We start from the raw sequence: 12,677 nt of genomic DNA, 5'->3' as shown, positions 1-12,677 counted from the left end.
AAGAAAAAGTATAATTGCTACAGAAATGTCCAAACCTTCTTAAGACCTTCATTAATTTTCATGGCTTTTCCAGGCCTGGAAATCACAATTAAATGGGGTTGTATAGAACTAAAATACTATGAGCTGATGGAAAAGGAAGGGAAAGAATGTGTCAGACATTTTAGTATTGTGGTAACAGTGTTTTTCACATTTTTAGTTCACATTTTAAACATGTCATAGAAAGTGCTTCAGCAAATGTATAAACATATGTATCAAAAGCATGCATGTAAGGTAGGGCAGACATTTTGAAAATCAAACCAGAATCTACATATACACACTCATGTAACTGTAGTGATGGATGTTGGTGAGGTTTTATCAGGTACAGTATTTCATCTTATCAGCACATCCTAGAATCCTCAACACTGGTTCCTCATTGTCTTATCAAAGTGCCTCTTTCCATCCAGGTATAGCATAGACTCTGAAGAAGACCAAATTATTAGAGTTACAAATAATATTTTTTTAAAAAGTGTATATTTTGCTTAATATATATTTTATTATATTACATAAAAATCTTATACTTACAAATAATTATGAATATATTATTTAATTATTTATAATAATTATGTATTTATAAAAAAAACATTTTTTAACCTCCATAGCTCTGCGGGACAACAGCTGGGACATCCTTTTCGAGACGGAACGTGAAGTGAAACACGTTGGTGGTATTGTGCTCCCGGGTCAAAGGATCAAGCACCTCTGTGTGAACCCTGACCTGGACGTACATCCCTTCTGTGTAACAAACCTGATTAAGATATCACAGTTTTGTTAGTGCAAATGATATTTAATTAAGCTAATACAGCAAAAGTTACTAACCTGAGAAGACAGCAAGAGTAACGAACCGATTTCTACCGGCTTACGAAATAAGATATCATCCACAGCCACCACAGTTGGCCTGCATCCACTGAAAGATACAAAGACAGCCATGATAACAATGAACAACAATTTTACAGGAAATATTCTAAATGTGAGAGAAAGCTGTTCTTTTAACTCTTACGCAAATGCACAGGCATTGGCTCGACCAAGTTCATAGGCCTTTCTCATTAGAAAACCACCGAATATCCGGTTGAAGATATTTCTTTCCTGAATAAAGACCAAATTATATTCACAAATACGAGCAAAAAAAAAAAAAAAATTACCCTGTTCAAAATTCTTAATACTGTGTTGTTACCTGAATGACTCACAGCTGTGTGTTTTTGTTTAGTGATAGTTGTTCATGAGTCCCTTGTTTGTCCTGAACAGTTAAACTGTCTGCTGTTCTTCAGAAAAATCCTTCAGGTCCCACAAATTCTTTAGTTTTTTTTTTGCATTTTTGTGTATTTGAACCCTTTCCAACAATGACTGCATGATTTTGAGATCCATCTTTTGACACTGAGAACAACTGAGGGACTCATTTGCAACTATCAGAGATGGTTAAAACACTCACTGATGCTCCAAAAGAAAACACAATGCATTAAGATCCAGGGGTGTAAATTTCTAAACAGAATAAGGATGTTTACATTTTTATTATTTTGCCTAAATCATATTTCTGTCATTTAGTACTGCCCTTTAGAAGCTACAGAAGATACTTACATGATTCTCAAAAGACAAAGTAAGTTAAATTTACTCTGATCTTCCAATTCAAAAAGGTTTCACCCCCACCTCTTAATGCATAATTTTTCATTTAAACTTTGCATTTGAACCTTCTGTAATAGTTGCATAGGAGTCCCTCAGTTGTCCTCAATGTTAAAAGATGGATCTCAAAATCATACAGTCATTGTTGGAAAGGGTTCAAATACACAAAAATGCTGCAAAACCATTTGTGGGACCTGAAGGATTTTTCTGAAGAACAGCAGGCAGTTTAACTGTTCAGGACAAATCAAGTGTATGTAAACTTTTGAATGGGGTCATTTTTTATCAATTTAACTATAATTTTTTCTTGTGTGCTATATGTAAACTATAATTGTAAGTTATTTTTCCCTTACCTCTGGGTGGCAAATCTCTAGCCCTTTCAGTTTGGCATCTTCCATCCACACTGAATTTGGTGGTAGAATCCTACTACGAAAACTCACACGTCTACAAAAAAGGAAGAAATCTTTTCTAATTAATACGCATACCAAAAATAAAATAAAAGCACATATTTATTATAACTGTGTAGTGATAATAAATCTGACCGTGTGTCTAGAGTGTTAAGGAACAGGTTGTGAATGAGAGTCCTTTCCTCAGCTGTAGGAGCCACTTTCAAAAGAGAAGCTGTGCTCAGCTCCACACGCCTCTTCTTGTTAACTGATCAATATAAATTTGGAAATAAAAGCTTTTTAAAATATTTTTAAATCTATTGAGGGGTTTTGAGTTTAAGAGGCTATTTTAATTGCTGAAAGACAAAAATAAAAGGTCCTCACTTTCACCCTGATGAAAAATGGCCACTTCCTCTGGACCTTCTGGTTTGAGTGGGTTTACAAAAGCTGCCCTAAGAAAAGAATATGCATTAACTCAGACACAGAATATCAATTTTAGACATACTGATTACATTGGAGAGCTGTGATACCTTTTATTTTCAGGATCTCGAGCCACCATTACAAACGTGGCATCTAACACATCTGCATACGCACCATCTTGATACTGAGAAAACAGTTTGGTTTAGTTTAATTATACTCTAATAATACAGTATATAGAAAATACACTACTAAAACTGGAAAACAATACCTGAGACATGTGCATTGTAGCTTCTATTGAGGTTTTGCCAACCCATGTCACATGACCTTTGAACTTGATGTCACAGTCGGGGTAGATGATGTTTTGCCTCATGTCTGAGACACAATAATAATAGCATATGAATTGATAATTAATTAAAAGTAACATATGAATACATACTTTTAATTTAATATCTAATAAATTTGAGTGAAAATAAAGTACAGCTGTTTGAATAATCTTTTGAATAAAATACATTACCGATCTTGTCCACAAGGGCGGTGACAATAGACAGCGGAGATCTTTGCAGCTCCTCATTCCATGTGTGAGAGTAACAGATGAGCACTAAGAGACATCAATATATATCAATAATATATCAATATAATATCAATGATATTTGATGTATCATCCAGCCCTCATCTGTATTACCTCCTAAACAGTCCAAATCCTCCAAAATCCGACCAAACCTGTGAAAAAAACAGAGATGTATAAAAATCAAAAACGAAAATACACTGTTTTATCCCCCTTAACAATACAAAACAAGATAACAACAGTTAATAACCAAGCTGCATGTGCATAGTAATGGTTTTTCAGTACCTGACACTGTTGTGAGAGTTGAGGTATTTCTCTCTCAAGACAGGCTGGGAACCCAGAGGAAGATGTGCTTCTATCATACTGTCCTTCATTTTTTTTGCAGGCAATTCATCCTGACTCCGAGCAAGATACTGACTAAGTGATGCACGCTCGACCAGCACTTGCTGATGATCTCTGTACGTCACGTAGAAAATATATCATAAAATGTACATTTCAGTGATTTGTTAGGCTGAAGTAGTAATTGATTTGCATAATGTTTGATTATTGTAATATGCTACATCAGAAACATACTGCCAGTTGGTAGATGCACCGACTATTTCTCTCAGCCTGTTACGAACTGTGACAATAAAAAAAAAGACCAAAATATATTTTAATGAGATATTACACATTAAAGTAGTTAGCCTGTCAGTTTTGGTAGTAGAAACAGACGGTTAAGCTTTACACTATATGAGTATATGAGATCCGACAATTTAAAGGGGTCATCGGATGCCCATTTTCCACAAGTTGATATGATTCTTTAGGGTCTTAATGAAAAATCTATAATATACTTTGGTTAAAAATTCTCAGTGGTTGTGTAAAACATCACCCTTTTTACCTTGTCAGAATGTGGAGTGAGGAGCTGCTCAGAGAGATTGTTTACTTTAGCCACATTTAGCCACGAAACTTGCTAACTAGCACGTTATTAGGAAAGGTGATTCATAAAAAAACCCTTATACTTCTGCTGTAGGTGAAGCTGGATCACGAATGATTTGCACAAACATAGACGCATTTATGTAGATCGGGAGGCGCATTCCCTTCACAAACAAATTTAACCCACTACATCTTCAGTGGCTCAAATGTCAGGAGTAAATAACGACCACTATGTTCATTATTACATCCAGCAACACAGCACCTCGATCGCTCAATCAGAGATATTCTTGTCTAACTTACATCCCTGCTCCAGCATCGAAACAAAGAGGTCGGACTGTTACAGCTGATCTGAGGTAAGACGCTCATGTCAATCAACTATCGTCGGAGCGGCCTCTGACAGGCATCTGAGAACAGCTCGATTTGAAAAAGGGGATATTATTTTTACAGATTAATTAAAAACCCCTCATGGATTTTTATCATTACAGGGTGGATTTGTACATACACTGCCAATACACGTTAACATTCAAACAATGTGAAAAAGTAAACTTTGCATCCGATGACTCCTTTAAGGTCAATATTAGGACAACTTCATTACTAAAAAAAAAACTTTTGTTGGTCAAAACAGCTCTGGAAAAAGTGTCTAATGGACATGGAAGGCAAAACAGGAAGCAAAAGACAGGAATCAACACAAGATGGCTTCAACAGCCTGCTAATTAAAGGTAAGGTATAAGGTCACAAAAGAGAAAGGCATTTCAAAAATGAAAAACATCAGATGAAAGTCAACATGCATGTATACCTTTAAATAACAATAGGAGGGCAGACACATGCAGACAGAAAGAGTCTAAGAATGTCTTTCAAGAGCTTAATATGCATTCAGAATTATAAAAGAAAAAACAGGTGGGGAAATTTAAAAGTTAGTCCATTTCACCATTGCTCACAAGAAAAAAAGAGACTTCATCCTCTAAGAAGTGACATCATTGTTGGTGGGAAAACAATAAATTGATGCTATTAGCAATGGATTTAAAAGTATGCTATATATTTTTATGAAACATTCAAAAGGTGCTGCATGACAGGAATGACTTTTACCTTCAGTCATATCAGGAACCTTCCCTACACATGAAAACTTCCTGGATGTGAAGGACACTGCGGACTTCAGGACAACTCTGTACAAAATGAATGAGCTGAAATGCATTAACAAGTAAATAGGAAACTTCTGTCAGGGAAAAAACTATAACACGTGTCTTACAGATACAGATGTACACTCACCGTGGACACAACATCTTTTTGCTCTTCTCTCACCACTTGCAGAGTTTTATTTCACTTCCTTATCCGCCGCGCACCGTACTAAGTTAACTGTTTTAAGTAAGTTACCAAACGTTTAACGAACAAACACATGGGCAGTTTCTAACATAATTACGACCTTTATTGTTCAGAAGGTTTTCCAAGTGATCACTGAGCAATAGAGGCGAAACCTAAAAGGTTGGCATAAAATTACACGTGTTCTAGAGTCTCAAAATAAGCAGGAAAACACATATTTACTCGCTGTCTTAACATGACCAAATATAAGTGTCATGACGTAGTGGCTATTTATCACACTTGCAATTTCACGAGTTTGTCACTCGGTGGCAGCATAGCGATTTGATCACTAACAGTTTTCTCAGTACAATGTTTTAAACAATTAAAAGAATAGTACAAAAATGTTTAAATGGTACTCACATGAGATTAAGACTCCATTCATAAGTATCCTGATACAGTTTTATTTTATTTTACATGGAGTGGGTCGCCTCATGGGGACCACTTTAGATGACATGACCAGACAAATACCATTGGACAGTTTCGCTCATGGAATAAATAAAAAAAGAGAATACACCTCTGAAATGTGCATTACACATAAGGCAAATGTTAGTCCACTAATACAGACGTAAATAAGAATATTTAAAGAGACAGTTCACCCAAAAATGAAAATTCTGTCATTAATTACTCACCCTCACGTCATTCATACCAAACCTGTAAGACCTTCGTTTATCAAGGAACACAAATTAAGATATTTGTGATGAAATCCAAAAGTTTTCTGACCTTGCAAAACATGTGCAAAGCACATAAAGATAGTGAGGACATTGTTAAAATAGTCCATGTGACATCAGTGGTTCAACCTTAATGTCATAAAGCTATGAGAATACTTTTTAAATGCAAAGAAAACAAAAATAAAGACTTTATTCATCAATTTCTTGTACTCCGTGTCAGTCTTGTAGCTTTATAAAATTAAGGTTGAACCGCAGATGTCACATGAACCATTTTAATGATGCACTTACTACCTTTTTGGGCCTTTGCAGGGTGAGAAAGCTCTCGGATTTCATCAAAAATATCTTAATTTGTGTTCTGAAGGTGAACGCAGGTCCTGTGGATTTGGAACAACATGAGGGCGAGTAATTAATGACAGAATTTTTATTTTTGGGTGAACTATTCCTTTAAGGTTCTGTGTTAACAAGAAGCAAACAAGACTACTCATACAAACGCATAAAATACTGAAACAAAAACATTTCAAAGGCATGCATTCACTGGTCATTTTTTGGTCATTCTGGTTCAGGTAGTGTGTACACAAAAGGCATCATATTAATCTCCCTTGACATACTTTCACTAGCATACAATTTTTTACATATTAACATCTTACAGAATCCATACTACCATCTTTTACAAATGTCCATGGTCATCTGTTGCATTTATAATCAAAATGCAAAAACAGATGTTTACATACAAGATAACTGGTCAGCATTCTGAAGCATATGCAGATTTAATAGGAAAACCTGATTCTTATCCATACTCTCTAGATCAGAAGTGTTAGGTAAAGTTTTTGGAGTGTTTTGATGAGTCAGTGCCCTCATAATTTGATCTACAGTTTCAGATCTCCTTGTTTCCTTTTGAGGAGATCATTAAGGAAGACAGAACTTTTTCTCAGAATTTGTGCACATACTGTATATCCTTTTTCAAGGTACCACTTGTTCATAAATAGCTTTGGCTGCATTCAGGTCAGTTCCACCAGTACAACCAAAAATCATTCGGTTTAAAAGTCTTGAAAGTTATATCTCCTGATAAATGGCACTGTAGTGCAAACAAAACATGGTCTGTTATAAGTCTTAAAGGGATAGTTCACCCAAAAATGACCTGTCTGTCGTTAATTACTCATGTCGTTCTATTCAAACCTGTAAGACATTCACTCATCTTCAGAACACAAATTAAGATATTTTTGATGAAATCCATCCATCCATCCATCCAAATCAATCCATTCTTATATCTTCATAACATTACAGTTTCAGCAATGTCCTTACTACCTTTCTGGGTCTTGAACGTGTCAGTTGTGCTCATTAAAAATATCTTAATTTGTGTTCTGAACATGAACGAGGCGAGTAATTGACAGAATTTTCATTTTTGGGTGAACTATCCCTTTAATGACTAAATAGGATCAATATTAACACAATAAAAATATTCCTGCATAAAAAAAACACCTTACACAGCAAAACCATTTCGCTAAATGCTCCTCTTCCACTATAAGTTTAAAATTGTGAAAAACAATATTTTACATTTATGTAAAATGCAGCGAACACTAAAATACATAGTGAATATAAAATGACGTAACTATAAAAGTACAAGCTGAATCCACACATACACTCTCATGTCACTACAGCGATGACAATCACTGCAGTTTCAGCAGGAATCTCATCCTTTCAGCACACCCCAGATGCTCAACCTTGGCTCCTCATGGTCTCATCAAAGTGCCTCTTTCCATCCAAATACAGCATAGATTCTGCAAACGACAACAATGATATTAAGTAACAGGTAATACTATTAAAATATAAAGTAAGAATATTTGTAAAAATCTGTATCTGACCTCCATAGCTCTGTGGCACAACAGCCGGGATATCCTTCTCAACGCGAAACGTAAAGTGAAACACGTTTGTGGTGCTGTGTTGCCGAGTCAGTGGGTCAAGCACCTCTGTGTGAACCCTGACCTGGATGTGCATCCCTTCTGTGTAACAAACCTGAAAGAACAGTATCATCATCAATCTCATTATTAAAAAAGACAGAATAAATGGCTACAGATTAGTGCATTTGATAGTTAACAATATGAAACCTGTGAGGACAGCAATAGCATAGAGCCAATTTCTACTGGCTTCCGAAATACGATGTCATCTACAGCCACCAGGGCTGGTCTGCATCCACTGAAAGATACAAATACAGCCATGTGATCAAATTAAAAAAAAACTACTTTACAGTAAATATTTAACGGGTAACAAAGGGGAATCTCTTACGCAAATGCACATGCATTCGCCCATCCAAGCTCATAGGCCTTTCTCATCAAAAATCCACCAAATATCCGGTTAAAGATATTTCTTTCCTGTATAATGCAAAGAATAAAGAATGAAAAAACGACATTGCTAGTTTCATTGATTAAGTATTGCAAAAAAATACTTACTTGTGGATGGCAAATCTCAAGTCCCTTCATTTTGGCATCTTCCATCCACACTGAGTTCGGTGGTAAAATACGACCTCGAAAGCTGACAGTTCTATAAGGAGAAGGTAAATGTTGTTAAGAAATGGGTAAAAAAATAAAGGCACAGATTTATAACTGTGTTTTGATGACAAATCTGACCTTGTGTCTAGAGTGTTGAGAAACAGGTTGTGAATGAGTGTCCTTTCCTCAGCTGTAGGAGCCACTTTTAAAAGAGAAGCTGTGCTCAGCTCCACACGCCTCTTCTTATTAACTGATCAATATAAAAAGCATCAGTCTTGCTTGAAATGTTTCAAACTGAAGTGGCAATTGTGATTACAAACAAACACTCACTCTCTCCTTGTTGAAAAATGGCCTCTTCCTCTGGACTCTCTAGTTTCAGTGGGTTTATAAAAGCTGCCCTAGATAAACATTGCATAGGCCATGCATTAATTTACAAAAACAGCACAGCAATTACAGATTTCGATCATAGGTTTGTTACCTTTTGTTTTCAGGATCTCGAGCCACCATTACAAATGTGGCATCTAATACGTCAGTGTACGCCCCATCATGATACTGTGAAAATGGATCACTTTAGTTCACTGACATATTTATGTGCAACATATGATAAATGTTTTATAAACAGACTTTAGGAATACCTGAGACATATGCATTTTAGCTTCTATTGAGGTTTTGCCAACCCACGTCACATGACCTGTAAACTTGATGTCACAGTCGGGGTAGATGATGTTTTTTTCTCATGTCTGTGAAACAACAAAATAGAATTTAATGAATTAATTTAACAACAACAAAAAAAAGCATAAATTACTAATTTAAGAAGCAATACCGATCTTGTCCACTAGGGCGGTGACAATAGACAGTGGAGATCTTTTCAGCTCCTTATTCCATGTGTGAGAGTAACAGATGAGCACTAAGGAGACAAGAATGAGACAGTATGTGATAAGACAGGCCAAGTTATGATCAGCAAATACTGCTGTGATTATCTACATCGTTTTTTTTTGTTTTTTTTTTAATGAACAAATGAAGAACCTTTAACATCCATGAAACCTTTCCATTGCACAAAAGGTGAAAAAGGTTTTTTAATTATTAAAATGTAACCCTGGACCACATAACCACTCTTAAGTAGCACGGGTGTATTTGTAGCAATAGCCAAAAATACACTGTATAGGTCAAAATGATCGATTTTTCTTTTATGCCAAAAATCATTAGGATATTAGGTAAAGATCATGTTCCATGAAGACATTTTGTAAATTTCCCACCATGAATATATCAAAATGTAATTTTTGATTAGTAATATGCATTGCCAAGAACTTCATTTGGACAAGTTTAAAGGTGATTTTCTCAAAATTTAAATTTTTTTGCACCCTCAGATTCCAGATTTTTAAATATTGTTCTATCCTAATAAATCTTACATCAGTGGAAAGCTTTCAGATGATGTATAAATCTCATTTTTGAAAAATTTACAGGATCACAAATGTTCTTCACACTCAGAAAAAAAATGTTTTTTTTAGCTCTGAGGAACATAAAATGGTTCTTTTATGGGATCATTTTGAAAACCTTCTTTTGGAACCTATATTTTTAAGATGTATTTAATACCTGCTAAACTGTCCAAGTCCTCCAAAATCCTTCCAAACCTGTTGAGAAAAGGTATTTAAGCAAAAGAAAATGTGCTCAGATCAGAATGAATATTCAAAAATGGCTGTGAAGTTTGATATTTCTAAACGCCATTAATTTTATAACAGACAAACAACCAGGAATTTATGCTGCAGGTGAGAAGTGGTGGATTTTTAGCACCTGACACTGTTGTGATAGTTGAGGTATGTTTCTCTCAAGGCAGGCTGGGTACCCAAAGGAAGATGCGCCTCAATTGCACTGTCCTTCATTGTCTTTGCAGGAAGTTCTTCTTGACTCTGAGCAAGATACTGGCTTAGTGATGTACGCTCGGCTAATGCCTGCTGATGATCTCTGTGCAACACAATGGAGAACATACAAAATTTAATGCAAAGTTTGAACATACTGTAGAATGAATAACATAAATGTGTAAATACAGTAACATACTTCCAGTTGGTGGATGCTCCAACTATCTCCCTCAGCCTGTTGCGCACTGGGAAGCAAGGGGGAACAAAGGGAGCTTAGAAGATGTACTGAGGCATCACATACTGTATTTACTAAAGAGTAGTGCTGGAATGAAAAGTGTAGCAGTGTCTGCATCACCCCATAATATAATATGGAGGCACAAACAAAACTAGGCAGCAGAAACAGTGTATTAGAAACTATGAATGAACAAGCTGTTCACAGGGTAAAGATGTTTGAAGAAAAAAACATTAGATGTCGAATTACAAAGATGCACATATACAATGAGATAACAGCAGGGCTGTGTTTAGTAAGCCACATGCAGAAAGAGACTGTCTGAGAATATCAAAGTAAGTAAATATGCTTTCCTTTTACCATTGCTCACAAGTAAAAATGTGTTTCCTGTGGGAACATAAAAACGAGTCAGGACTTGAAACACACACTGATGGTAAATCATTGTAATGATTACAGTTTATATATACATTTATACACTACTAGTCAGGAAGATTTGTAATATTTTTTAAAGAAGTCTCTTCTGCTCACAAAGCCTGCATTTATTTGATTCAAAGTACAGCAAAAACAGTAACATTTCGAAATATTTTTACTATTTAAAATAGCTGTTTTCAATTTGAATATATTTTAAAATGGAATTTATTTCTGTGATTTCAAAGCTGATTTTTAGCATCATTACTCCAGTCACACGATATTTCAGAAATCATTCTAATATTTTGATTTGCTGCTCAAAAAACATGTATTATTATTATTATTATTAAAACAGTTAAGTAAAATTTTTTTTTTAGGTTTCTTTGATGAATAGAAAATCTGAAATAGAAATCTTTGTAACATTATAAATGTCTTCATCATCACTTTTAATCAATCAAATCATCCTTGCTAAATAAAAATATTCATTTCTATCATTTCTTGCTGTAATTTGGATCAAATAAAGCAGGCTTGGTGAGCAGAAGAGACTTCTTTAAAAACAAAAAAACATTACAAATCTTACTGTCCAGAAACGTTTGACTGGTAGTGTATACATAATTAGACAATAATGTAACGGATGCATATTGGTGTTTATTTTGCACCAAGTTCTAGCCAGACATTACTAATTAAAAACGGCCATATCTGTCAGTGATGTACTGATATTGTCCATGCATGCACACACACAAACACAATACAATATTACACCAAAATGTACATGCAACATAAGCATATGTATGTAAAGGCAGAGCGAATACAAGTAAAGTGGGACATTTTATTGGTGACTTTAGTGATATATTTAAGAAAAAACACATACCTAATACTAGATTCAACTTAAGTCCCATTTTACCTGCATCCTAATTCACACTAGATGAGAAGGAACTATTACACTCAAGATTTCATTCCCTTAGACTGACTAGGTTAAAAGTTTTGGGTGGGTTCAAAGTTAAACCTTTAAAAAAAAAAAAAAAAAAAAAAAAAAAAAAAAAAAAAAAAATAAAGAAATACCCTCAGCCATATCTGGTGCTTTCCCCTGAAGGCACATTTGACTTGTGGAAAACCTTCTGCATATGAAGGACGATGCAGACTTCAGGACCCTTTACAGAAAACAAAGACATGAGAGGAGAGAGCTGACTTGAAAACATTACTTCACAAAACTGCTAATGGTCAAATCACAAAAGTAAGACACATTTAACAACATAAACTATGTCCCATTGAGAGCCCAGGCTGGTCTGGAATCCTTCATGCTGCATGACTCACAAATGATGTGTTGACACCAAATGCGTGACGCAAGACAGAACGGCAAAACTCACCGTGGAGAAAACATCTTCCTTGTTCTTGGCTCACCACTTTATTGTATAACAGCAAGGATTTCGTGAGATATACAACAGTTCACTTCTTGCATAAATGACAGCTATCTTAAGTGACTGTGATTCTCACTTCCTGGAACGTAGGCGCGGCTAGTCTACCGTAAAACCCGTTTAAAAGCGCATTCAAATATTTCTCCCGACTGAGGTCCAGCTTCTACCGTAATTACGGTCGTTATGTTTTAAAAAGTTTTCTATGTTATCACCAAGACATAAAGGTGCTTAAAAACCTTCTTAAAACAACATTTCACATGATATTCTACGTTATTCAGCAGGAAATGTCCTTTGAACGAACAACATTTCAGTAAAAACACAAACATTCC

The 12,677-nt window shown here is 35.2% G+C and overlaps 2 protein-coding genes across 4 annotated transcripts; both read right to left on the bottom strand.

The window, feature by feature from the left end:
- Positions 1-5,583, bottom strand: LOC127155851 (acyl-coenzyme A thioesterase 9, mitochondrial-like). 2 transcript variants are annotated; one of them, XM_051098382.1, is made up of 15 exons: positions 5,197-5,583; positions 5,017-5,111; positions 3,592-3,637; positions 3,304-3,474; positions 3,136-3,173; positions 2,968-3,051; positions 2,722-2,825; positions 2,564-2,637; positions 2,418-2,485; positions 2,190-2,301; positions 2,001-2,091; positions 1,034-1,119; positions 853-940; positions 631-781; positions 1-457 (listed from the first exon to the last, which is right to left on the bottom strand). In XM_051098382.1, the coding sequence occupies exons 1-15, from the start codon at positions 5,208-5,210 to the stop codon at positions 396-398; spliced, it is 1,284 nt and encodes a 427-aa protein (XP_050954339.1). In that variant the 5' UTR covers positions 5,211-5,583; the 3' UTR covers positions 1-395. The 2 variants fall into 2 exon arrangements, with proteins under 2 accessions (XP_050954339.1, XP_050954340.1); XM_051098383.1 differs by having other exon boundaries at positions 4-457; positions 5,017-5,093.
- Positions 5,584-5,659: 76 nt separating this feature from the next.
- On the bottom strand, positions 5,660-12,657 carry acot9.1 (acyl-CoA thioesterase 9, tandem duplicate 1). Of its 2 annotated transcripts, XM_051098386.1 has the most exons (16): positions 12,301-12,656; positions 11,996-12,084; positions 10,886-10,912; positions 10,496-10,541; positions 10,232-10,402; positions 10,034-10,071; positions 9,264-9,347; positions 9,076-9,173; positions 8,919-8,992; positions 8,771-8,838; positions 8,579-8,690; positions 8,402-8,492; positions 8,238-8,323; positions 8,060-8,147; positions 7,817-7,967; positions 5,660-7,732 (listed from the first exon to the last, which is right to left on the bottom strand). In XM_051098386.1, exons 1-16 carry the CDS (start codon positions 12,312-12,314, stop codon positions 7,671-7,673), a joined length of 1,299 nt encoding a protein of 432 aa, XP_050954343.1. In that variant the 5' UTR covers positions 12,315-12,656; the 3' UTR covers positions 5,660-7,670. The 2 variants fall into 2 exon arrangements, with proteins under 2 accessions (XP_050954343.1, XP_050954344.1); XM_051098387.1 differs by lacking the exon at positions 10,886-10,912 and having other exon boundaries at positions 12,301-12,657.
- Between the last annotated feature and the right edge of the window lie 20 nt (positions 12,658-12,677).

Source organism: Labeo rohita, chromosome 24 (genome assembly GCF_022985175.1).
Source record: "Labeo rohita strain BAU-BD-2019 chromosome 24, IGBB_LRoh.1.0, whole genome shotgun sequence".
Classification (NCBI taxonomy): domain Eukaryota; kingdom Metazoa; phylum Chordata; class Actinopteri; order Cypriniformes; family Cyprinidae; genus Labeo; species Labeo rohita.
This window is presented reverse-complemented; position numbering and strand designations above follow the sequence as displayed.